At 44.3% G+C, this 25,315-nt stretch overlaps 1 protein-coding gene across 2 annotated transcripts in view; it reads left to right on the top strand.

Moving 5' to 3' along the window:
- Positions 1-25,315, top strand: part of MTHFD1L (methylenetetrahydrofolate dehydrogenase (NADP+ dependent) 1 like) — a 562,387-nt gene that overhangs the window by 13,981 nt on the left and 523,091 nt on the right. For both annotated transcript variants that reach the window (XM_082251220.1, XM_082251219.1), the window contains exons 2-4: positions 15,829-15,913; positions 18,668-18,718; positions 22,710-22,763. In XM_082251220.1, coding sequence (XP_082107346.1) covers positions 15,829-15,913; positions 18,668-18,718; positions 22,710-22,763 — 190 coding nt within the window. The remainder of the gene's footprint in view (positions 1-15,828; positions 15,914-18,667; positions 18,719-22,709; positions 22,764-25,315) is intronic.

Below are 25,315 nucleotides of genomic sequence, written 5' to 3'. Positions count from 1 at the left end.
ATTGCATTAGGATAAACTTTCAGCCTTTTACGTTTCCGAAGTGTAAAGCTTTATAGAAAATAGGAAATGTATAACTGGCATATGAATGTTTAATCCAGTTAATGCCATTTTACAGATGAAAAGTCTACACACAGCAGTTTCAGTGTCCTGCTGTTGATTTACTTTGGTATGCAAGAGGTTGTGAAGATTTCCACACCACTACACACTGGCTTTAACCACTTCACCTCCGAAGATTTTCCCTCCTTCGTGACCACGCCATTTTTTGCAAATTTGGCACTGCTTTTCTTTGACAACTGCATAGTCATGCAACGCTGTTCTAAATAAAATGTTTATTGTTTTTTTTCCCCACAACTAGAGCTTTGTCTTGGTGGTGTTTGATCTCCACTGCGGTTTTTTTTTTTTTTTTTATTTTATTTATTTACTTTCTGCTATAAAACCATATCCAATTTATTTGTATATCATATTGCTTCATAAATTTAGGCCAATATGTATTCTGCTACATATTTTTGGTAAAAATAAAAATCCCAATAAGCGTAGATTGGTTTACGCAAAAGTTATAGCATCTACAAACTATAGGATATACACTTGAGTTTTTAAACTTTTTTTAAAATTTTTTTTTTTTTTTCTAGTAATGGCTGCGAATTAAAGCAGGACTGCGATTATTGCGGTGGACAGTCAGACACTTATTGATACTTTGTGGGAACCAGTGACACCAATACAATGATCAGTGCTAAAAAAAAAAGAAATGCACGGTCACTGTACTAAAGACACTGGCTGGGAAGGGTTTAACTGTGCCTAGCCAGTTTTTTTTGTTTTTTTTAACCATAGTATGGGAGGTGCTTTAACTCAGGAAAGTGATACATTTTATTCCACCCCGTCATAACGGCGAGCTTCCTTGTTTACATTGACAGAGCTTCGTTCTGTCTGCCCAATGATCAATGGTTACCGGCGGACATCCAGTGCTTGGCACCTGCAGATCGGCTTCTGCTGTGAGTAATTGCAGCAGAAGCTGCAGGCGTGCCCCCTAGGTGCAAGTGCAGGATCACGTGTGTGTGTGTTATATAGGGTTTTGCACAGAAGGGCCATCCTGTAGCAGTAAATCTGCCATATGGTGGTCCTTACCTAAAGTAGAACTAAAGCCAAAACTTTTTTTTTTTTTTCCTTAGCGCATTTTCTGCACATTGGAAAAATAAAAACCTTGGGTCCAGGATCTCCCACCAGCCCCAATCAAATCCTATGACCAAGGTGCAGGGCTGGGGCAAGGCCCCGCTGTCTTTGAGCGCAGGCAGCGGGGTTCGGGAGCGAGCCTAAACGAGTACACCCCCCCCCCCCCAGCAAGTGGCTTGCTAGGGGGGTACCCCTAAGGAGTGCTGGTGTGGGACCTCAGAAGACGAGGATTGGGGCTGCTCTGTGCAAAACCATTACACAGAACTGGCTAATGGGTTTAAAAAAAACAAAATAGGAAAAAATACAAAAATGAAATACGAAGTACAGTGACTGCTCCCTGCTGAGACGAGATGGGATCTGAGTGATCAGTGGTGTCTGTTCACTCAGTTCTCACCCTTCAAGATGGTGAGGGACACATGCAGCATCGCATCAAAGCTGCATCCACCTAGGTAAAAATGATTAAAAAAACCAAACCCATGTCTTTTTAACGGTTTGAAATCCCTTTTAATCATACAATACTGGACTGGCTAGAAATTCGTAGATCCTGGTTTATAGCTGGTACCTTCAGGTGATAGGACACTGGTAATACTTTGCTGGACAAGCTCCCCCGGGTGTCGTCCTGAAAGCCTTCTCCACTCCCATGAGACCTCCTTTTTTGCTAGTGACTTTTAATGTGTTTCTAAAGTTAAGGTGCTTTTCACATTAATGCATTCCCTGTATTTAGGTAAAAAAACACCCCACTACTTACCACCCCCAGTCCCTAAACACTTAACTGACTCTCACAATCCAGAGCTTTCCTCGTCGTCAGACAGTTTCTTCCCTCTCCCAGATCTACAGGCTTTACTGAAAGCATTGGGAGCTGTAGGGGGGGGGGGGGGGGTCAGTCAAATCCTGTGGGGGCTTAGCCAAGCCGTGCTGTGTCTAAGGACACACACAGCGGGCTTAGGAGTGCACCCACAGGAGTGTCCCTGTAGCACACAGCTTGCTGAGGGAGGTACCTGCAGGGAAGGAGGAGAGCACTGGTGGGGGACCAAAGAGGAGGTAGGGGAACCCAGGTCAGTAGATCATGTTTTTTAGTGTAATAGAAAATTTGACTTTAATATCACTTTATGGCGCTGGACATCTTCTCCCTTATGAAGAAATCACTTAGCCTAGCCAGTTATTTTACTTCAGATTCTTCAAATCAACTCTGCACTGTCTTCTATGCTAACAATAGGAGCAGTGTATTCGGATCTGTTCAACCTCGATATAACCTTGGGAGCTGTATCCAGACCCCACATGTTGGGGAAAGCCTGTATTGCTTTGGGGACTCGCTGTGGCACTTAGTGCAGTGCAAGTAGTTAGCTACAGGGTGATGTAGGGGCCCAGGGAAGCGGTGCATCCCTATGAAACTCAGATTCTGAAGACTCCTCTGGGGGTATGACCAGCATTAAAGATGGAACCTGGATCCTCAGTTCAGCAACACAACAGATTTACCTGGACCAATACTGTAGCCTATTTACAGGTTTCATAAATATTCATTATACAGTGGCAAGAAAAAGTATGTGAATCCCTTGGAATTGGCTGGTTTTCTGCAGAAATGTGTCTAGCCTGTAATACCCCTTCATTACCAGGGCCATTTTCAGTCCTCAGTGCTGTGATCGTTTCACTCAGCGACTGTCATTTAACACTGTACCCAAATTTTTTTATACCATTTTTATTTCCGATTGATAGATCTCTTGTCTTTTGGAGGTATTTATTAGCCATTGGGATTTTTTTTAACTATATGAAGGAAAAATACCAATGCCTTACTTTGTGGTGTGAAATCTATCAAAATTCCAGGACAGTATCAAGACCCTCAATTATTTTGGGTCAAATAAAAAATGTGGGTATTGAGGGGGGTTAAAATAATGAGCTTTGTAATGGTGCACTAGATACAATAAATGTACAGGTCATACACAGAGGATGTGAAATGGTAATGTACAGTGAGGATGGAGATAATGGGGGTGCAGGATAAGGAAGATGAAGGGGTTACCATGCAGGTTACTGCAGAAGCTAGATGGAAATGAGATAAACATTAGAAGTGATGGCGCACTGGCTGCCCAAGAGTGACTTCTGCAGTTCCGTGCCATTTAACAAATGTCTACCACACCTCACCATTAAAAAAATGTGGTGTGGTATGGTATAGAAGTGGTTAAATAATTCTACCAAACAGGTACCACTGATTTAACAAGATTACCGTATTTTCCGGCGTATAAGACGACTGGGCGTATAAGACGACCCCCCTAATTTTCAAGATAAAACATAGGTTTTTGGCTATACTCGCCGTATAAGACTACCCCCCCCCTTCCGAAGCAAGGCAACACCATTGAAAAACGTCAGATTTCTCATAGATCTCCAAGGTACCCCAAGTACTGTAATACATGTAATCTCTCATAATATCTCCAAGGTACCCTAAGTATTACCAGTAGATGTAATCTCAAGACGCTGGCTGTGCGGGAATCCTGTACCGGTATACCGTATGTACCGTAGCTTCGGCTACATACAGTATACCGCGCTGAGCCAATCACCGTGAGCGATGTATTCTATTATTGAATGCAAAGCCTGCTCGGATTGGCAAAGTCAGAGAGGCGGGCTGATGTTACTCCGCCAATCCGAGCAGGCTTTGCATTCAATAATAGAATACATCGCTCTCCCTGATTGGCTCAGCGCGGTATACTGTATGTAGCCGAAGCTACGGTACATACGGTATACCGGTACAGGATTCCCACACAGCCAGTGTCTTGAGAGATTACATCTACCGGTAATACTTATACTTAGGTTACCTTGGAGATATTATACTCGGTGTATGACGACCCCCCATTTTTGGGGGATTTTTTTGAGGTTCAAAAGTAGTCTTATACGCCAGAAAATACAGTACTTGTAGGTTAAAAAACAATCATTAAATCCAACAATCATTTGTGTTGGAAGAATGCTGCTGGGTGAAGAAAACCCATGCTTTACAAACCAGGCTCTGAAGACCATCAGTATAATGTATCTTGTACAATAACAAGCGTGAGCACAGAACTGAACATGGAGTGGCCTTACTGCATAAACAAGGTCTCCCAGGCAGAAATTTCCAGAAAAAACAGGTGTTTCTAAATGTGCTGTCCAAGCTTTTCTGCAAAAACGCAAGAAACCAACCACAATAAGGACCAAAAATGCAGTGGTCGCACAAGGGAGTGCAGCAGATGAAAGGTACATCATGCTGACTTCTTTTACAATCCGAATATGCCCAGTTGCACCATTGGCTCAGGCTTTGCAAAAAACCAATGGGACCCGAATGCCTCCATCTACAGTCCCAGCAACTGACTGACCAGGCTTGTGGCCAATAACTAGACCTCAGACATGGAATTGGGAACAAGGGACTTTCAAATGCACAAAAGCACGGGTGTGCAGAAAAATGGCAGCAGGCCCTTGGATTGATGAGCCCTACATTTGAAGTATTTGGCTGTAACAGAAGGCACTTAGTTCCTCAAAGGTCTCTAGCATTTTACATTGCTAAAAAGCATAGACCTATATTTAGCCATCATGCAATACAATCAGGGAGGTGTCTGATCCCAAATTCATTCTGCAGCAGCACAAGGATTCCAGCTATATAGCTAAATTTATAAGGAAATACCTTCAGTAAGAATAGGGGGGTTTATAAGGGATGGTATGGCCCCCACAGAGACCTGATCCCGATCACTTCTTCATGAAGAGACACCAACACAGCCTATAACAGATAAACTGTTTTTGGAACAACCTACCTGCCAAGTTCCTTGAAAAACTGTGTGCAAGTGTAACAAGAGAAATTGATACAGTTTTAAAGACAAGGGGTAGATACACCAAATATTATTTTTAGATTTTCTTTTTTTTTACCCTTTTTTAACCACTTCAATACAGGGTTCTTTCACCCCCCCTTCCTGCCTTGGCCAATTTTCAGCTTTTGGCGCTGTTGCATGTTGACTGACAGTTGCGCGGTCATGCAACACTTTACCCATATAAATTCTTCCCACAAATAGAGCTTTCTTTTGGTGGCATTTGATCATTTTTTGATCATTTTTTCTAAACCCATGAAAAAAGACCGAGAATTTTGAGAAAAATGTAAAGGTGTTTTTTCTCCTTCCTTGGAGGGCACTGAAGAGCTTCCCTGGTGGGGCTGCACTGATGATCACTGCATTAGGAGATACACTTATCGGCTCTCCTATACTCGCGCCCTGTCAGCGAGAATGGAGGAATGCCGATAACTGCCACTTCTAATAACGCTGTGATTAGGACACAGCTGCTCACATGGTAAAGAGCCTATGTCATGGGCTCTTTACAGTGATCGGATATGCGGTGTGTCGGAGCGACACACTGCACTACCGATCGCTGTGCACCCTTGGGGGAGTGTGTGAGCGGCTTCTTCTACTGGACATCATATGACGTCCAGTCAGCATAACAAAACCCCCGCCCAGCCATCATTCTGCTATAGGCCAGGCGGGATGTGATAATAAGCATTGTAGGTTAAGTGTTACTAAACCCAGGACCCTGCATTCACTATATCTGGTCTTCCACAGGACATCAAAATGCAGTTATTCTATTAAATATAAACTTCTAAATGCCTTTTCTCGTCAGCAGCATAATGCAGTCTTGTGACTTCTCAGTGTCTGGTTAAAGCTTGTTGGAGTTTTCACTCTACTCTGATTGTCCTATGAGGCTGCACAAAGCGGTTTCAGACCCTCTGTCTGGACAGTGCTAATTGGCCCTGTGCTGATCACACACGGACGCACAAGAAAGGTCTCTAGCAATACAAAACTGAAGCATTTGCAGAGTGCTCCAAAGGCTCTGTTCTATGAACAGATAGGTTGTGGACTGTGCAAGACGGGGAGGGGTCAGAAGACCGGATCAAACAGCATTTTTACACAATGCAGAGAATTGGCCCTTTTAGAGAGTAGAACAAGCATTCTTTACTGCATATACACACTGATTTTCTCTATCGCTCATTGACAGACGTAGTCTTCTTGATTCTCAAGAGCTGGGTTATGTTGTCTCCGCAGGAGTAGGACTAGGCAGAAAGACAAAACGTTCTGGCTCCACCTTAGGGGCAGTCCCTGAGGGTATATCCTCCCTCTCTCTGCTACAGGGAATCAGTTTTTTTCTGTCTAGTCAGGAGTAAGGGCCTAAGTTCCTTGCTGGGATCTTTTGGTCCTGGCAAGACTTTTTTTCTTTAAGAAAAAGACATTTTTTAGGTAGTTTTCTCCAGTGTTTTTTCCTGTGAGATCTTCAAGCAAAAAATGCCGGACTGGGCGACACTTGTGGTCACCCCAGCCGGCCTACGAGCGCGCGCAGACCATGGCATTGCGCTTGGTCGGCCGCGACATATTCAAGTAAGTATGCGGGGCCGGGCGACGGGCTGGATGTTGAGATCCAGTGGTCACCCCGGTTTCTGCCTACGAGCGCGTGCAGACCAGAGCTCCGAGCTGGGTCGGCCGCGACGGAGTCCCAGTGAAGGGACTGACTTTGCGAGTTAAAAGTCTCGCTTGGACGCCAGGTACCAGAGAGTCGAGGCGTCCGGAGTGGTCCACAAACCCCCACCCCGGTGGAGAGGGTATTGTGAAGAGAGGGTGCCTGTCGGTTCGGTATGGTGAGTAAACGTTCCCTTTTTTCCTCGTTATGAGGCAGTATGTATTATGGGCCCCTCCATATATGGTCAGTGTATATCTGATACTTACAAGTCCCCCTTGTAATACAGCATGTGTTTGTGGGAAGTGGACTTGGTTTAAGAGCTAACACTCTACCCAGCAGACTGTAACATTACAGCAGACATAGGAGGTATAATCCTACCTTATGTGTAGTGTATCTTCTGTAGATCCATATATCGCCTCTTAGCAGAGATGCAGGTGGATGTGCTGGGAAAACGATTTCGGCGGTCCGCCGCCATTTTGCCGTAGACCGAATGCATGTATGTCCTCAGGTCACGCCGGCCGCCATGTTTTTGGAGTCTTATGTCTCTTCTATGGGGGCGGCCATGTTTTGTGAGCCCAGCTACCTCGTGGAGAGCTGGGAACGCCGGAAGGCGTACACAGGGGGCGGAGCCACGCCTTCTACCCGGGAAAAAGCAAACAGCTCCTTCCAGTCTGTGTAAGACAGACGCTGACTGCAGTTGGTTGGAAACTGCACTGCATCGGTTGGTGAGCCTTGGGGGTCCCTCTCTCTCTCTCTGTGGGATCGAGAAGCAGGTACTCTGAGGGGCGCTATTGCGCTAGGGGGAGACACACAAAAAAAAAAAAAAAAAAAAAAGTTTTTTTGTTTTGCTGGCAAAGGTGTCCTGTATTAACATGGACCCTGCCACTCATGTATCTCCTCCGGATCCCCTCGAGGGGTCTGCGGGATCCTCCAGCACCCCATTGACAATTGAATCATTGTCAGCTATTATGGAAACTTTTGTGTCCCGGGTGGAAGTGGCTTGTCAGGGACAGGGCGCAAGAAAGCGACCCCCGCCTAACCCCTTATTATCTGAAACCTCGGATTCAGACTCTGAGCCTATTTCTGCAGTTGCAGGTACTTCATCTGGGATTGGTGTCTCGGGTCCTGTCTCTTCAGACAGTGAGGAGGATGTTTCGGCATCCGCCATAGCCCGAGAGGAAGCGTTGGTAAACGCACTCATTGTATCTGTTCAAGAGACCTTAAGGTTAAAGGGTATTCCATCGGAAATAGCTGAAACTGAAATCCCTTTTGGGACTAAAAAACGCATCAAAGTGGCGAAGGTTTTTCCATTGCCCAAATGTTTTGGCAATCCAATCGAAGAAGAATGGCGCCTGCCAAAACGCACTTTTACTATTTCTAAACGCATTGACAGGCGTTATCCGTTTGAGGAAACCCTTATTAAGAAATGGACAGAACCACCTGTGGTGGATTCACCAATTGCTAGATTGAATAAAGCCACGGTTATTCCTTTAGAAGACGCTCCGTCTTTTAAAGATCCAGTGGATCGCAAGATAGAAGCTATGTCTCGCACCATGTTTTCCTTGATTGGATCAGCTTTCAGACCTATAATAGCTATTGGTCTGGTTTCGCAGGCTGTAACTGAATGGACCAAGTGGTTACGCCGGGACTTAGAAGAGGTCCCTCAGGCGGTATCAGATTTGTTGGAACAAATGATACAGGGGTTACAGTTTGTGTGTGATGCGGCGTTAGACGCCACTCCATTATTGGCGCGAGCATCAGTCTCAGCAGTGGTTCTCAGGCGTACACTGTGGCTAAAAGGTTGGTTAGCCGACCAAGGTTCCAAAAAAGCATTGGCTAATATCCCCTTTTCAGGAGAGCGTCTATTTGGAGCCAACTTAGATGAGATCATTAAAGATCTCACGGGTGGAAAGAGCACCTTTTTACCGCAAAATTTTAAAGGTAGAGGAACTCGTCAAAGACGAGGGCCTTCTTTTTCTGCTCACAAGAGGTTTTTTCGTCCCACGGGTGAAAAAACTAAGTCCTCCAAAGCTCCTGCAGGAGGCGTCAGGGGTCGTTGGTCGGGCAAGCAAAAGCCCGCCCCCTCCAGACCTGAAGATAAACCGTCCAAAGCCTGAAGGTGCGCCCCCACCCATAACTGGGGTGGGGGGACGTCTTCGCCGGTTCCCGGATCCATGGCTTTCCAGAATCCCGGACAAATGGGTTTGCGAAGTCATAAGGTCAGGGTACAAGATCAAGTTTCGATCTCTCCCACCGGCGCGATTCTTCCCTTCCAATATCCGACTATCCTCAGATCGTTTAGAAGATCTGCGGAGAGCAGTCACAGATTTACTACAACAAGGAGTGGTAGTCCACGTTCCTTGGACAGAACGGTTTCAAGGGTTTTATTCAAACCTGTTTACAATACCCAGGAAAGAGGGCAAAGTGCGTCCAATTCTGGACTTAAGAGCACTCAATTCTTTCGTCAACATAAGAAGATTCAGAATGGAGTCCATTCGCACGGTAGCAGCCTTCCTGCATCCAGGGGATGTCCTAGCGTCCATAGACATCAAGGACGCCTATCTTCACATTCCCATTTTCGCAGGTCATCAGCGGTTTCTACGCTTTTCCGTAGAGGAGAACCACTATCAGTTTGTGGCGTTACCTTTCAGTCTCGCCACGGCTCCGCGGGTCTTCACAAAGGTGTTGGCCCCAATGTTGGCACTTCTGCGCCAAAGAGGTATATCGATCCTTGGTTACCTAGACGATCTTCTGCTTCATGCAGAGTCTCCTCAGACCTTGCTACAAAACATAGAAATTACTATGATTTCTTTACAGGAATTCGGGTGGCTGGTGAACCAGCAAAAGTCATTTCTGGTTCCCACCCAGAGGCTCGAATATCTGGGTCTAATTCTAGACAGTCAGGACAAGAGTTTTTCTTCTGGTAGGGAAACTCCGAAAGATTCAATCAGCAGTCCAGTTGTTACTGTCCAACAGCTGGTCTTCCCTTCGGACTTGCATGAGGGTTCTGGGGTTGATGGTGGCTTCGTTCGAAACAGTCCCATTTGCCCAGTCCCATACCCGAATTCTTCAGCAAGAGATTCTTCTCAGATGGAATCCGGAATCCCTGGACAATCAGATCCGATTGAGCAAACAGACCAGAGAGTCTCTGGTCTGGTGGCTTCGGTCTCCGATGCTCAGCCAGGGAAAGTCATTTCTGCCAATATATTGGACGATGGTGACCACGGATGTCAGTCTATCCGGATGGGGAGGAATTCTCGGTCAGTTATCTGTCCAGGGACTTTGGTCCCCGGAAGAATCCAGGTTACCGATAAATGTATTGGAACTGAGAGCGATCAGACTTTGTCTGATTCACTGGACCGAGCAGCTCCAGGGCAGCCCGGTTCGGATCCAGTCGGACAATGCCACGACCGTGGCTTATGTCAATCACCAGGGGGGCACCAAGAGTGTCCGAGCGGCCAAAGAAGTGGCTTGCATTCTTCGCTGGGCGGAACGATTTGTTCCAGCAATCTCTGCGGTGTTCATTCCGGGGGTGGAGAATTGGCAGGCAGATTATCTCAGCCGTCAGACCCTGGATCAGGGGGAATGGTCCCTCCATCCAGACGTTTTCCACCAGTTGTGCCTACGGTGGGGCACCCCGGATGTGGATCTGTTGGCATCACGATTCAACAGGAAAGTTCAGAGATTCGTGGCTCGCTCCCGCGATCCTCTAGCAGAAACCGCAGACGCACTGATTGCCCCGTGGGGGCAATACCAGCTAATATATGCCTTCCTCCTCTCGCGTTACTGCCAAGACTTCTTCGCAGGATAGAGGAGGAAGGAATCCCAGTAATCCTGGTAGCGCCGGACTGGCCTCGTCGAGCTTGGTACGCCGACATGGTCAGACTGGTGGCGGACGTCCTGTGGAGACTTCCTCTCAGGGAGGATCTACTGTCTCAGGGACCGATCTTCCATCCTGCTTTACGATCGCTGGCTTTAACGGCCTGGCTATTGAGACCCAGGTGCTGAAGGACAAAGGTTTGTCAGCTTCAGTTATTCCTACTCTAGTTGAAGCAAGGAAAGCGACTTCCAGAAAGATTTATCATCGCACATGGAAGTCCTACATTGCATGGTGTGAACCTTTGGGGTTCCGTCCTCGGTCTTATTCGATTAGTCGAATATTGGCTTTTCTGCAACAAGGGGTTGAGCAGAAACTGGCCTTGAGTACTATCAAGGGTCAGGTCTCAGCATTAGCCATCTTCTTTCAGAAGCCTTTGGCTACTCATTCCTTGGTGCGGAACTTCATCCAGGGGGTGCGACATCTGGCTCCGCCAGTGCACGCGCCGTTACCCCCCTGGGATCTTAATTTAGTGTTGTCGGTTCTTCAGAAACCTCCCTTTGAAGATATTAGGGAGATTCCTCTACCCACGTTGTCCCAGAAGGTGGCCTTCTTGGTGGCTATTACTTCTGCACGCAGGGTGTCAGAACTGGCCGCATTATCTTGTCGTTCACCATATCTGGTGGTTCATAGAGATAAGGTGGTTCTTCGTCCGAATCCATCCTTCCTACCAAAAGTGGTTTCAGAATTTCATCTGAATGAAGAAATTGTATTACCTTCCCTGTGTCCTAAGCCCAGTCATCCTCGGGAGTTTGCTTTACACTCCTTGGATGTGGTCCGGGCGATCAGGGTATACTTGAAAACGACAGACTCGTTTCGCAAGACGGATTCACTTTTTGTGATCCCAGATGGACCCAAAAAGGGGTTGCCTGCATCTGCCGCGACCATTTCCAGATGGATCAGACAGACGGTAGTACAGGCTTATTCTATTAAGGGTCGGGAGCCCCCGTTCCCTGTTAAGGCGCACTCCACTCGGGCACTTAGTGCGTCATGGGCCTTTCGCCATCAGGCGTCAGTGGTCCAGGTGTGCAAGGCGGCTACCTGGTCGTCGGTGCATACCTTTACTAAACATTATAAAGTTGATGTAATGGCATCGTCTGATGCCTCGTTTGGCCGCAAGGTTTTGCAGGCCGCAATTTGAGGAGACCAGTGGTCTACCTCGAGGGTTTTTTCCGTTGGAAAATTTTTCTTTAGTCTCATTCTTTGTTTATAATGAGCCTTTAAAACTTCTAGTTTGGCACCGGTTGGGCCTTCTAGATTGGATTTGATTTTGTCAATCCCACCCCTCATTTGTGGCACTGCTTCTGGATGTCCCAGCTCTTGAGAATCAAGAAGACTACGTCTGTCAATGAGCGATAGAGAAAAATGGATTTTTGTAAGATCTTACCGTAAAATCCTTTTCTCTTAAGCTCATTGACAGACGTAGTACCCGCCCCTCTATCATTGAGTTGGGTTGGGTTAAATTCTCTGTACTGCTTTAAAACAGAACTGATTCCCTGTAGCAGAGAGAGGGAGGATATACCCTCAGGGACTGCCCCTAAGGTGGAGCCAGAACGTTTTGTCTTTCTGCCTAGTCCTACTCCTGCGGAGACAACATAACCCAGCTCTTGAGAATCAAGAAGACTACGTCTGTCAATGAGCTTAAGAGAAAAGGATTTTACGGTAAGATCTTACAAAAATCCATTTTTACTGTTGTGGGTTTAGTGACACTTAAAGTGATTAAAAAATATTTATTGCATTATTTTTAATCGGATCTATGCTTTACTGTGCCCAATTAGTATTGCGTGCCTCACTTTTGCTTTATCCAGATAAATATCTTTTATTAATTTAAATCCACAGTGGAGAAATGTACTATTGTTGGGAAGCAGGGGCGTAACTACAGGGGTTGCAGGGGTTGCAATCGCTACCGGGCCCCATGCTCCAGGGGGCCCGGTAGCAAACCAGTGGGTGAACTTCCAGGATCGCAAAGGTCACACTTGCGACCGGACCCTGGCATTGCACCACTGTGGGGAGGCCCCAAGATTGCAGGAAGGGGGCCCACAAGATTGCAGGAAGGGGGCCCACTGCAGAACTTGTGAAAGAATCCTGCTGCGGGACCGTAATAAAAGGCCATGCAACAAGTGTAAAGAGCCCCAGGTTTAGTGGGAAGAGCCCTGGGCTTGAAGGTAAGGGCCCCGGCCAGGGGTCTGGGGGGCCCTTCATGGTTTCTTGCATCAGGGCCCTGAAGGTTCTAGTTACGCCTCTGTTGGGAAGATAAGCAGATAAATGTAGCTGTGCACTCTTGACACATTACTTTATTTCCTTTTGGTCAGTGCTGCATAGTGCAATGGAAAGTTTGCCTGTGGCTGCTATGGAAAACATAACTTGCTCCCACTATTCTAGGTCACAAATTTCTCTCCACCATGTTTCTGCATCTTTTTAACTTGGAAAATATTTTCAGGGTTGCAAAATGTGTGAAGCTTTTACTTTTGCTATTGAAGGAGCTGTCCTTGCAAACCTAAAAACAACTGCGTGACCCTGTTACATTTCTAAGAATTCAAAACTTAATTCCCCCTGTAATAGAAGACGCTGTATACTCAGCTCTGCGTCGGCCAATTTGTTTTGTTAGCCTGGAAAAACCTCTTTGACATTCAACACTTCTAGGAGTGTCCAGGTCCTTCTTCTTCTTTTTTTTTTTTTCAATGGGTTTTCTTGTTTCTCCTTTTGGACCTTTTTTTTGTGATGTCCCCTTGTAGCCCTGTTTTGGCACAGTTGGCTTTGTCTTCCTAGCAACAAATACATTGCTGTTGCTATAGGTAACAGTCTAATTTTCTTCAGGCCCTAGCTCCTGATTCCAGTTCCTAAAAGGGCCTGGCTTTCTGACCTTAGTGGAAGTAAACCCTCCTATTGTTAGCCAAGGAAGCTGCCATCTTGGTCTCTTTTTAATCAACCGCCATGATGCTGCACAAGTGATCACTTATGACGCCAGCCATTGGATGGTTTGACAGCTAACTTTTTTTTTTTTTTTTTTTTTAACTGTTAAATTGATGGGTTTACTTCTGCTTTAAACCTCAAAGCCCACCATCTTTTGTTCTTCCTTTTTCCACGCTCTTAATTTTATTATGGAATGTGGAAACATTGGACACGTTATTCCCTGGAGAATGCAGGATAAGGATAACCAAGCTTCAGGGTTTTGACTTTTCTTGGAGCATGTGGGCGACCTATTAAGAGCGATCTATGAAACATTTGACTTTCTGAAGTGTTCGTCTGGCATGATATGTATTATAGCCTTTAGGAAGATAAAGGTGTGCTGTATTTAGCCCCTGTTTACACTGAGTGCAGCCCCTAGAGGTGCTCTGAGATGTTTCACTGGTTAAACTCAGCTTTGTTTTGGCAGCTAATGGGAAGTCACCTGTGATGCTACCAGAACATGGTGCTCCAGTCCATACTGTATGTACGAGGGTTCTTCAAAAAGTTTCTGCACCCTTTTTTAGGTTTCACAGCCATCTTTACCACAGCGTGAAAACGCTTGTACTAAACTGCACAGTCAGCTGACTTGCCAGACTAGTCACATGACATTCTTGGCTAGGACCATTTACTACTCCTCCCGCCCTCAGTTTCCAACGAAAACATAACCGTGCAAAAACGTTTTGCTCGGCATGTCTGGATAAGTCCGATCACTGAAGGAGAGCACACTGAGTTCCCAGCACAGCCAGAGAACTGACCATGGTGTGTTCTGCTTAGGCCCCTTTGAGGCAGACTTGCTCTGCCTGCTCAGTGGGGATTATGTCTGCTGAGCAGGTGGATGACAGGTCCATGTCTGCTCTGCTCATGCAGAGCAAGCACGAGCCGCTTTCCTCTGTGGGTGGTCTGATAGAAATGGACTGCCTTCCCTTTTCCGATGGATCCCCCATCCGTCATTTTTTTAGCAGATCTGATGTTGGCAGGTGTCAACGGACACATGTCTGTTCACATCCGCTGCTCTATAGAAGGCAGTAGATGGTCCTATTGGGTCCACATTTCCGACTGTCATCCGATCCGCCAGACAGATTGGGAACGGATCCCCCATCCGTCGGTTTTATAGCAGATCTGATGTCGGCAGGTGTCAATTGACACATGTCTGACATCTGCTGCTCCATAGAAGTCAATAGATGGTCCTATTGGGTCCACATTTCCGACTGTCATCCGATCCGCCAGACAGATTGGGAACGGATCCCCCATCCGTCGGTTTTTTAGCAGATCTGATGTTGGCAGGTGTCAACGGACACATGTTGACATCCGCTGCTCCATAGAAGTCAATAGATGGTCCTGTTGGGTCCACATAAAGACAGGTGGACCCAATCAGTCTGTCTGAAAGGGCCCTAATGTGGTCAGTTTGTAATAGGAAAGCAGAGGGACTGGCAGGAACACCAGGAATTTCACACAAATGAAGCTGTACAAAGAACAGGGTACTTTTTCACACAAGTACATGGTATAGCAGGCGCATATCAGGAATATGAAGTGTAAGGTTTACATACTCAATAAAAAAAAAACCTCTCCAACACCTGTTCAAGGGCCTACATAAGAGTCTACTAGGTGTGAATGCAGGCTGAAACCGCTTTGTGCTGCCTTTAACAGACTTCTTGTGTGTGAAAGGAAACCAAGAATATTCAGTGAATTTGTTTGGAACGTGGCAGCAGTTCTGCATCACAAGCAGCTGTTCTCATACAGCTTAAATAGTGGTAGGCTGGTGCCATAGCTGGGTAAAAAGTGTGGTTTTGATTCCTGTATGAAAAAGCCACTTGGCCATGGTGAAAGCTCCAACTCGGGGAGATAAAGTTATCCCCTGCAGTTAGCTGCCTGCACTGAAAGGGTTAAATGCTTGTTTTGGTGTTGGGGGGGGGGGGGTGAATTTACTTATCTGATCCTCCACTGATCCCTGAAGCTAGACTGCTTCCTGTCCCCCACACTCCCACAGTCTGTGGTCCTGAGGTCATCAAGACCAAAGCAGGGTCCATTGATGTGATGGTGAACAATCCACCACTGGAGAGTGGGGGAGCAGAGGATCATGTAAGAAAAACAGTTTCTACTTTCCCTTATACAAATACTGTAGAGCTAATGAAAAAGTGTGTGTGTGTGTTTGTTTTATTTTTTTAAATCCTACTAACCTAGGTGGATGCAGCATCAGTCCGATCGCACTCCTGAGATCCACAGAAGTACAGCCAAACAAGCATTGTGGAGCACAGCCCCACTGCAAGGGATATTTTTTAGTTACCTAGAGTTGGGCTTTAAATTTTATATTTCTAATCCATTGTAAGATAAGTGGAGGGAACATGGTTCTATTAACTGCTTACTACTTTTGTTTTCTTTTATTTCAGGAACCTAATTCAGCACTCTAAGGATACATTCCATAACTTACAAAAAGTAAATTCTGCATTCAAGCCGGTATTGGCTGTAATTCAGGTAAGTAGACAAAGCCTAAATCAGGTGCATGAGAAAGATTCAATGTAGTGAATTAAAGCAGACAAGGGCACCAAATGTGGTTTTATAAAAAAAAAAAAGATTCACGAATTGGTCTATTTCTGCTCTATCTTCTGATGTTCAGTTTAAGGCCCCTTTCACACTAGTACGACTTGTCCCGTGATTTTGGACCGCAAAATCGCATGACAAGTCGTTTTCCATTATTTTCAATGAGCCCCATTCATATCAGTGTGTTTTGAAGTCGCACCGACTTCAAAGTAGTTCCTGCACTACTTTGCCACGATTTGATTGCGTTTTGAGCCATAGCCATTGGTTTCAAAATCGCGTGAAAATCGCATAAGTGTGAAAGGGGCCTTAAAGTAAAGTACAACCTCCCAACACTGTTTGTTTTTTTTTGTTTTTTTAGATAGAATATGGAAGGTGTCCCTGGGTCTGGAAGTAAAGGACTCCCTATAGCAGTAAAAAATTAGAGTACATATTTTGTATAGAAGGGGAAACATTTCGAACTTGTCCATTTTATTGCTCTATGTATTCTATTTGGGGACATTTTGGGTTTTCTCCTTGTCCTAAAAGTGAGGGAGAATCTTATTCATGGGCACACCTCCACCGAGGTTCCAACCATTCTCACACTTACCAAAAACGAAGGAAATGTAAAAGTTGGCTCAAGCCAGTCTTTAATATAAAATGAAAGTAGGCGACTAATAAGTGCAGTTACATTGCACTAGTTCAAGGGTGGTGCCAGGTTGATGGGCACTATTAGGTGGCTGCTCCCCTGGGTAATCCCTGCACCTTTTGGACACCTTTTTATAGGTTACTTTTAATAAAAAGTCTAGTTCTACTTTTAAGAGAGCATGTAATGAGAGAATCCATTCTGGATGTTGTAGACAACTCTCCTGAACATGCTGATTGTCTGTCTTGCTAATCAGGTTGCTTAACCACTTTTATCACTGACCATAAACATGTACACAAATCCGTATCTATCTTCACTTCAAACATTTGTTCAGGGTTAGTGAGGTCAAGTTTCGAAGGCAGAGACAGTTGAGCAAGTATGATTTTTAGGAGGAGGTCAGCAATGCCAGGCCTCAGTTTGATCTTTCAAGCAATATTAATCCCAAAAGCAAACATTTTGCGGCTTACCAATCCTTATTTGTGATGACTATTGTTTTTCTTTTTTTAGGCTTTATTTCCTTTGTTTTCATCTAGTAATCCAGCCAGCAAGTCTGTTGTTTTTCAAACAGATAAGCTCAAACACTAAGGCTCCGTTCAAATGTAAGCGCTTTGGGGCGTTTTTGGGGAGTTTTTCTGCTCTAGGATCAGCTCTCAAAATGCCCAACAAGACCAATCCTATTCATTTCAATGGCCCCTGTTCACATCTGAGCGTTTTGACGCTGTTTACAAAACGCCCAACGCTCAAAAAAGTACATGAGCTTTTTGGGCAGATTACAGGCGTTTTCCATTGGTCTCTATTCAATCTAAAAAACGCCTGTAAATCGCGGTGCGAAAACGCTATGCTCAGGTGTGAATGTAGCCATAAGCTCTACCGGAGAATGTATCAATTCACATGAATGAGTTAGTCTCATTTTTTTATTTATTTATTTTTCTCTACTAAAATACACGTTAAACTTGCCTGCCCTGTGCAGTGGTTTTGCACAGAGCAGCACAGATCCTTCTCTTCTCTGGTCCCCGACTGGAGCTCCTGGCCCCTCCCTCCTGTTGAGTGCCCCCACAGCAAGCAGCTTGCTAAGGGGGCACCCAAGCTGAGCTGCAGCTCCCTGTGTCCATTCAGACTCAGAGCTGCAGTTCGGCCCCACCCCTCGCTCTCTTCTAATTGGCTAACTGAGTTTGACAGCAGTGGGAGCCAATGATGCCGCTGCTGTGTCTCAGCCAATCCCAGATGACCAAGGCATTTGTGGACATTGCTGGATTGAGATGGGGTTCAGGTAAGTATTAGGAGGGGAGAGGGGGGATGTGCTGCACACAGGATTTCATTATAATGCTTGAGATAAACACAACCTTCTGACTTTACAATTACTTTAAAACTGGCTGGGGTGAATGAAATGATCAGCTTTATATTCATGAAGAACTTTATCCCAAAAGGAAAAAAAAATGTTTGCTGTAACTGATTATAAAGTGTGGGCTGGAGTTTGGCTTCAATTAGTGTATTAAAATCTGCTAATACATTTTACACTGCAGATTTCAATTTCTAAAAACAGCTAGAGCTCCCCAATCAGCAAGAAGCATGATCTTTGCTGATTGCAGAGCTACTGTATAGATTTTACCCAGCAAGGGGTATGTTGGACCTCTGCACAGAGAACACCTGCATCTACACAAAAGCAACGTCTTTATTTGCAACATGCTTCTACACTTAAGCCCCGTACACACGGGGCCGTATGCTGGCCGATATTGGCCGGCTCAATAAAAACCAGCCGACATTCAGCCTGCGTGTAAGGCACTTGGTCCGACAGCCGTTTGGCCAGCTTCTGTTGAACAAACATGCTGGTAAACAGCCAACCGGCTCCTGATCAGTGCTCTCAGCCAATGGCAGAGAGCGCTGAGGGGGGCCGTGCCCAGAATAAAAACGAACGGTGTGTACCAGGCTTTAGGCTATGGCTACCTTCTAAAGTAAACCAATGCTAGGACGTTTGCACACCTTTTTGTTTTGATGCACCTGGAATGTATTTAGCTGATTTAAACTGCAGTTTACGGATGTTAACTTCTGCTTTGTCTAATTTTAAGGGAAATGGGGAAGATCAAACCTTGCAAGCAACGAAAAATTATGCACAAGAGGTGAAGTTTAATACCTTTTACATTTATTGATTTGTGGATTTAAAATTTGTATACCTGTGCTGTTCTGTTTATTTGTAAAGTGTATTCAATGTAAATAGCGCTATGTAAACCAATAATACATTGGGATTCATGTAGTAAAAACACATAGGGGCAAGAAGAAATCACTAAGGCTCTGTTCAAATATGTGAATTGGATGCGCTTTGAACTGCATCTGATTCGCATGATGTGAACCGAATTGGCTTTCTATGGAGCTGGTTCACATATATGCGGTGCAGCAGTGCGAGTTTCCTGCCAATTTAAAGAGTCATGCGTGTTTTCCGAGCACTGCCGTGCAGTTCAGGTGCGAATTCAAGGTTCATTGCTTTCTATGGGAACGCATCTGAATGGCACATCTCCGTTTTAAACCGTTCAAAAAGCGTGGACTTCCACCTAATCCATACCAGGCCTTTTCAGATTTTAAGGGGAATCCAATGCCAAAATAAAATAAACATTACTGTGCATGCAGCCTGGCAGGCCAGGAAAAGGTGGGCGGGGGGTGGGAACGAGCCTCCCACCCAACTGCACCCACAACTCCCGGTACCGGAGTACGCGCCCCCACCGGGAGATGGCAGAGCTCTCCTCCCCTTCTTACTGTGACCTTGAAAGCGAAGTGTATGATGTCACTTTCAGGTCAGGCTCTGTGTCCCTGGCTAGCATAGTGGAAAAGAAATGTATTGCAATTAGTGGGATCCAGAGGAGATATGCGGTGTCTCTTAAAGCCAGCATGTCTCCTAAAAGAGAACCTGTCACCTAAAAATTATCACATAGGGGACTTTTTTGTCCCCTATGTAATGGGGGGGGGGGGGGGGAAGCCAATTTAAAATTTTGTAAAAGTTGCACCCATGCACATAAAATTCCCCCTGCCCCCATATACATACACACGCACGTACGAATATAAATGCATGCGTTGGGGGTGCCTACCTGTGAAAACTTCTATTGCAATACACATGTTGCATATCACCGTGCATGGCCAAATACGAGCAATAATGTTAGCACAAGACCTCCTCCATAACACGAAACGGATCTATAGGGAGCCTTTGAAGCATCACCTATAGAAAATATAGGGTATTCAAGTTTGTCGCCATTTCACAGGCGCACACAAATTTAAGGTTTGACCGGTTTGGTATCCATTTATTCAGTGTAACCTCCTTCTATAAAAAAAAAAAAAAAACAGAATTACAAAAATGTGGGTGGTTAATTGCATTAGTTTGCCCTTAAATTCACTGTAGAGTTTTTTCCTTTTTTTTTTTTTTTGTTTCCTAGACCTTTGCGCTTAATATCAAGTAATATCAAGTTATGTAAAAAAAAATAAATTGGAACTACCACGATTTTATTCTCTAGGGTGTCTATATTGAAGAAAATATATAATGTTTGGGGGTTTTATGTACAACCCAGATTCCAAAAAAGTTAGGACACTGTACAAATTGTGAATAAAAACAGAAATGCAATGATGTGGAAGTTTCAAATTTCAATATTTTATTCAGAATACAACACAGATGACATATCAAATGTTTAAACTGAGAAAATGTATCATTTTAAGTTAAAAATAAGTTGATTTTAAATTTCATGGCATCAACACATCTCAAAAAAGTTGGGACAAGGCCATGTTTACCACTATATGGCATCCCCTCTTCATTTTATAACAGTCTGCAAACGTCTGGGGACTGAGGAGACAAGTTGCTCAGGTTTAGGAATAGGAATGTTGTCCCATTCTTGTCTAATACAGGCTTCTAGTTGCTCAACTGTCTTAGGTCTTCTTTGTTGCATCTTCCTCTTTATGATGTGCCAAATGTTTTCTATGGGTGAAAGATCTGGACTGCAGGCTGGCTATTTCAGTACCCGGATCCTTCTTCTACGCAGCCATGATGTTGTAATTGATGCAGTATGTTGTCTGGCATTGTCATGTTGGAAAATGCAAAGTCTTCCCTGAAAGAGACGACGTCTGGATGGGAGCATATGGTGTTCTAGAACTTGAATATACCTTTCAGCATTGATGGTGCCTTTCCAGATGGGTAAGCTGCCCATGCCACACGCACTCATGCAACCCCATACCATCAGACATGCAGGCTTCTGAACTGAGCGCTGATAACAACTTGGGTTGTCCTTGTCCTCTTTTATCCGGATGACGTGGCGTTCCAGTTTTCTAAAAAACTTCTTATATTGTGAATAAAATATAAGTTTGGGATTTGTAAATTAGTCCATTCCTTTTTTACTTACAATTTGTACAGTGTCCCAACTTTTTTGGAATTGGGTTGTACTCTTCAGGCCTAAAATGATTTTTTTAAACTTGTGAAAAAAATGCAAAAACTGCTCTAGCAGCGAAAAGGTTAGTGATAACTGTGTGCGTCTTTAGTATACAGTAGTACCTTGGTTTGTGAGCATAATTTGTTCCAGCAACATGCTTGCAATCCAAAGCACTTGTATAGCAAAGGAATTTCCCCATAAGTAATGGAAACTCAGGTGATTCATTCCACAAACATTTATTCATATAAATAGATATGCTGGTAGACAATCATGTGTATAGTACAGTACTGTATAAGCATGCCATTACCTCTGTTAAATAAGTGTGTCCCTGTGCTGTATATAAAAGATGCTGATTTCTACCTATACAGTACTGTATCAGTGTGTCTCCCGGTACTCACGTGACACCTTGACTCTGCTCCTCTTCTCCCCGGCTGACAGCAGGAGTGCTTGGCCCTGCCCGCCATGGAGAGCAGAGACGAGGAGTCACGTGAGCGCTGGGAGACAGTGATGTAAGGTATAAGCAGCATTTTGTTATACAGCACAGGGACACCTAATGTAGCAAAGGGGATGGCATGCCTATACTGTACTAAACCACTTTAGCATTGCTAAACCACTTTTACATTGTGAATGTACCACTGGTCGTATATCAAGACAGCCCTTGCATACCAAGGCAAAATTAAAAAAAAGTTGCTTGTCTTTCAAAACGCTTGCAAACCAAGGTATTCCTGTATTTCAGTAACAAGCCTGCTGTAGAGGAGTGTTATCTTATCTTTATACTTGTTCCTGGTCAGTGACTCCTACAGCATTACACCAGGCAAGAGCTAAATAAACAGATTAAATCTTTTTTACCTACCAAAGAAAGTATTGGTATTTTTGACCAAATCAAAGACTACTCAGATCTGCTGCTCCACCTAGCAGGGAAGGAGACCAGATTTTTCTCTGTGACAGCTCAGTATTACTTAGGCCTTGTTTACTGTAGTGTAAAAGTTTACTTTTTGAGGTTTGTGTAAGGCCCCTTTCACACTTGTGCAAATTAGGATTGCAAAATCGCATGACAAGTTGTACTCCATGATTTCCAATGAGTACTGTTCATATCTGTGCGACTTCAAAGTAGTCCCTGCACTACTTTGGTCCAACTTTGATGCGTTTTGAGGTCCATAGCCCTCAAGATTACACAGGCATTGCAAGTCCAGTCAAAATCATGGAAAAATTGCGTGACTTTTTTTTAGGTCGCACAAGTGTGAAAGGGGCCTAAAAGTTTACTGTTCCTCCGACAATATGTTGCCTCCAGAATGCCTGTTTTTAACCATTATAAAGTCCATACATCGTATTACATGTGGTTACAGGTTTCTTGCAGCGTGACCATTTTCACTTGCAAAGGCCTTACAGATTACATCCTAACTCCATGACTGGACAGTGAAGAAGCCGCAGTCTGACAAGTTCACCTTTTTCATTCTACTCCTACTATCAGCATGCTCTTTCTCTTTCCCTCAATCTAAGCTCTGTTGTACAGGGACTGTAAAAATCTGGTACCAGTTCAAATGTAGTTGCAGTTATTGCATTTAAAAAAAAATGCAGGGTTGGGGGAGAGAGACCCCTTGTGGGTCATGCTGGTAATGTAAATCTACAGGTGGCTAAATTAGGAGCAGTAAAATAGAAAAAGTTCCAAAGCTGATAACTTTTTTTTTTTTTTTTTTTTCTTTCCCAGCTTGGTGTGGATGTCCTTCACATACGTCTAACAGAAGGGAGCAGCGAGGAAGAGGTCAGTGTTTGTACTTTCCATAAGGCATGGATTTGGAATGTCCTATTTTCTTATGTCAGTTCTCAGAATCTAAAATGTGAAGTCAGAATAGTGTGTTAACCACTTCCAGACCGCCCATCGTGTATTTACATTGGTAATTTGACGTTCAATATCGGTGTATTTTTTTTTTTTTTTTACACGGCCGGTGGTCTTCTTTCAGATAAAAGTGGTCCCAGCGGCGGATTCGCAGGGATCACTTTTATGGGCGGCGGGTGGTTTTCCTCACTTGCTGGCGAGGTCCGTTGTAGTCCTAGGCAGAAAGTCGAGTGAGGGAAATATGGCCCCCACTCAACTCTATGGCTTTGGAGGACCTTTTTTTTTTTTTTTTTTTTTTTTGCAGGAAAAAATACTTTTTGTGCAGATGTGAGATCTGAGGTCTCTGACCCCAGATCTCACATTACCACTTCTGGACCGGAACGTTTTACCCCCCTAATGACCAGGCCATTTTTTTTTGCAATACGGCACTGCGTTACTTTAACGGACAATTGCGCGGTCGTGGGACGCTGTACCCAAATAAAAGCGATGTCCTGTTTTTCCCGCAAATGTAGCTTTCTTTTGATGGTATTTGATCACCTCTTTATTTTTTGTGCTAGAAACAAGAGTGACCATTCTGGGAAAAAAAGTACTTTCTGCTATAAAACATTCTCAATGGGGGAAAAAAAAAAAAAAAAAAAAAAATTTTTGCTACATATTTTTGGTTAAAATCCCAATTGGTGTAAATTGATTATACAATATATGAGCAAAATTGCTCAGACTGAACCCATGCGACCTGAAAGAACAAAATCTCACTAGCAGCACTGAAACGCAGTGTTTTTGATCCCACTGGGATTAAATACAATACTGCTTAAATATTTCAGATGGGTACAGTCAGTAGGTAGGGTAGGCAGATGAAATAATCCACTCCAGTGCTTGATTAGCATAACCTGCACCTTCACTGCGCCTCAGTGTCACCCCTTAAGCAGTGCTCACTCACCAGCTGAACTCTTTAAAACGCCTTTTTAAGAAAACCCCATGGGATCTGTAATGCTGCGACTCCCAAGTAGCCTCGTGTACCACGCCTTACACCATCAGGGAGGAGAGAGCTCCAAACCTGTCCTCAATCCAGTTATTCTTGTAAGGCACTCCAAGAAACGATACTGCATGCAATGGTGTTCCTTGCACAGATCAACATAGAAGCCGAGAACATGGAGCTCCTGCTCCTACCTCCATGCCATGAGCTCCATGTTTGGCGTACTGTAAGTGGGATACGTTGTGGCATTTGCGTAGTAATGGCTTTCTTCTGGCAACTCGACCATGCAGTCCATCTTCAAGCGTCTCCTTATTGTGCATCTTGAAACAGCCAAACCACATGTTTTCAAAGAGTCCTGTATTTCACCTGATTTGTGGGTTTTTCTTTGCATCCCAAACAATTTTCCTGGCAGTTGTGGCTGAAACTTTAGTTGGTCTATCTGACCGTGGTTTGGTTTCAACAGAACCCCTCATTTTCCATTTTTTGATTAGTTTGAACACTGCTGTTTGGCTTTCTCAATTCCTTGGATATCTTTTTAGATCCCTTTCCTGCGTTCTACAGTTTAACTAGCTTTTCCTGCAGATCCTTTGACAATTCTTTTGCTTTCCCTATGACTCAGAATCCAGAAACATCAGTGTAGCACTGGATGAAAAATGCAATGGTCTGTCAGGTGTCCAGAAACTCATTGACCTTTTTATACACGCACACACTAATTACAAGCAAACAGATCACAGGTGAGGATGGTTACCTTTAATAGCCATTTAAACCCCTTTGTGTCAACTTGTGTGCATGTTATCAGGGCAAAATCACCAGGGTATGTAAACTTCTGATCAGGGTCATTTGGGTAGTGTCTGTTCTCATTATGAGAGAAAGAGAGAGGTGTTTGGGGGTTTTAAGTAATGTTTAGCAAATACCGATTTTTTTTTTTTTTTTTTTTTTTTTTTTTCTTGTACAGATGTGTCAGAAATAGGCCTGGTCCTTAAGTGGTTCAACTTAGGGGCACATTTTTAGTCTTGCAGCTGCCATTCTGCTACTTTTTATATAAAATAGAAACTGCACATTTACAAATGTGCTTTGCTTGCTTGGGGACTCTGATACAAGTGAATACCAAATCATTTTCGTGAATGGGGGAGGGGGGGGTGGATTTTTGGTGATGACATTCACATTGCCTTTATATGCCTATAAATGTAGACCTCTATTGCCTAGGCGTTTTACTTTGTTTATGATGTAATGGTGTGCATCAATTCTCCCCTTAATGGGCAACACATGCCCTTTGGTTGGGACTTTTCATGACTAGAAGCAGATCAGGTAATTTTAGCATTCTGGCTTCTGCCTTATGGTTTTCCAGCAGGTGCTGATGGGGAAACCACTGTGTGTGTGTGTGTGTGTGTGTGTGTGTGTGTGTGTGTGTGTGTGTGTATGTATATGTAATAAATATATATATATATATATATATATATATATATATATATCTCTGCACAAAAAAGTCTGAGGCAGAGACACT

Source organism: Pelophylax lessonae (assembly GCF_965119305.1).
Source record: "Pelophylax lessonae genome assembly, chromosome: 3".
Taxonomy (NCBI): Eukaryota; Metazoa; Chordata; class Amphibia; order Anura; family Ranidae; genus Pelophylax; species Pelophylax lessonae.
This window is presented reverse-complemented; position numbering and strand designations above follow the sequence as displayed.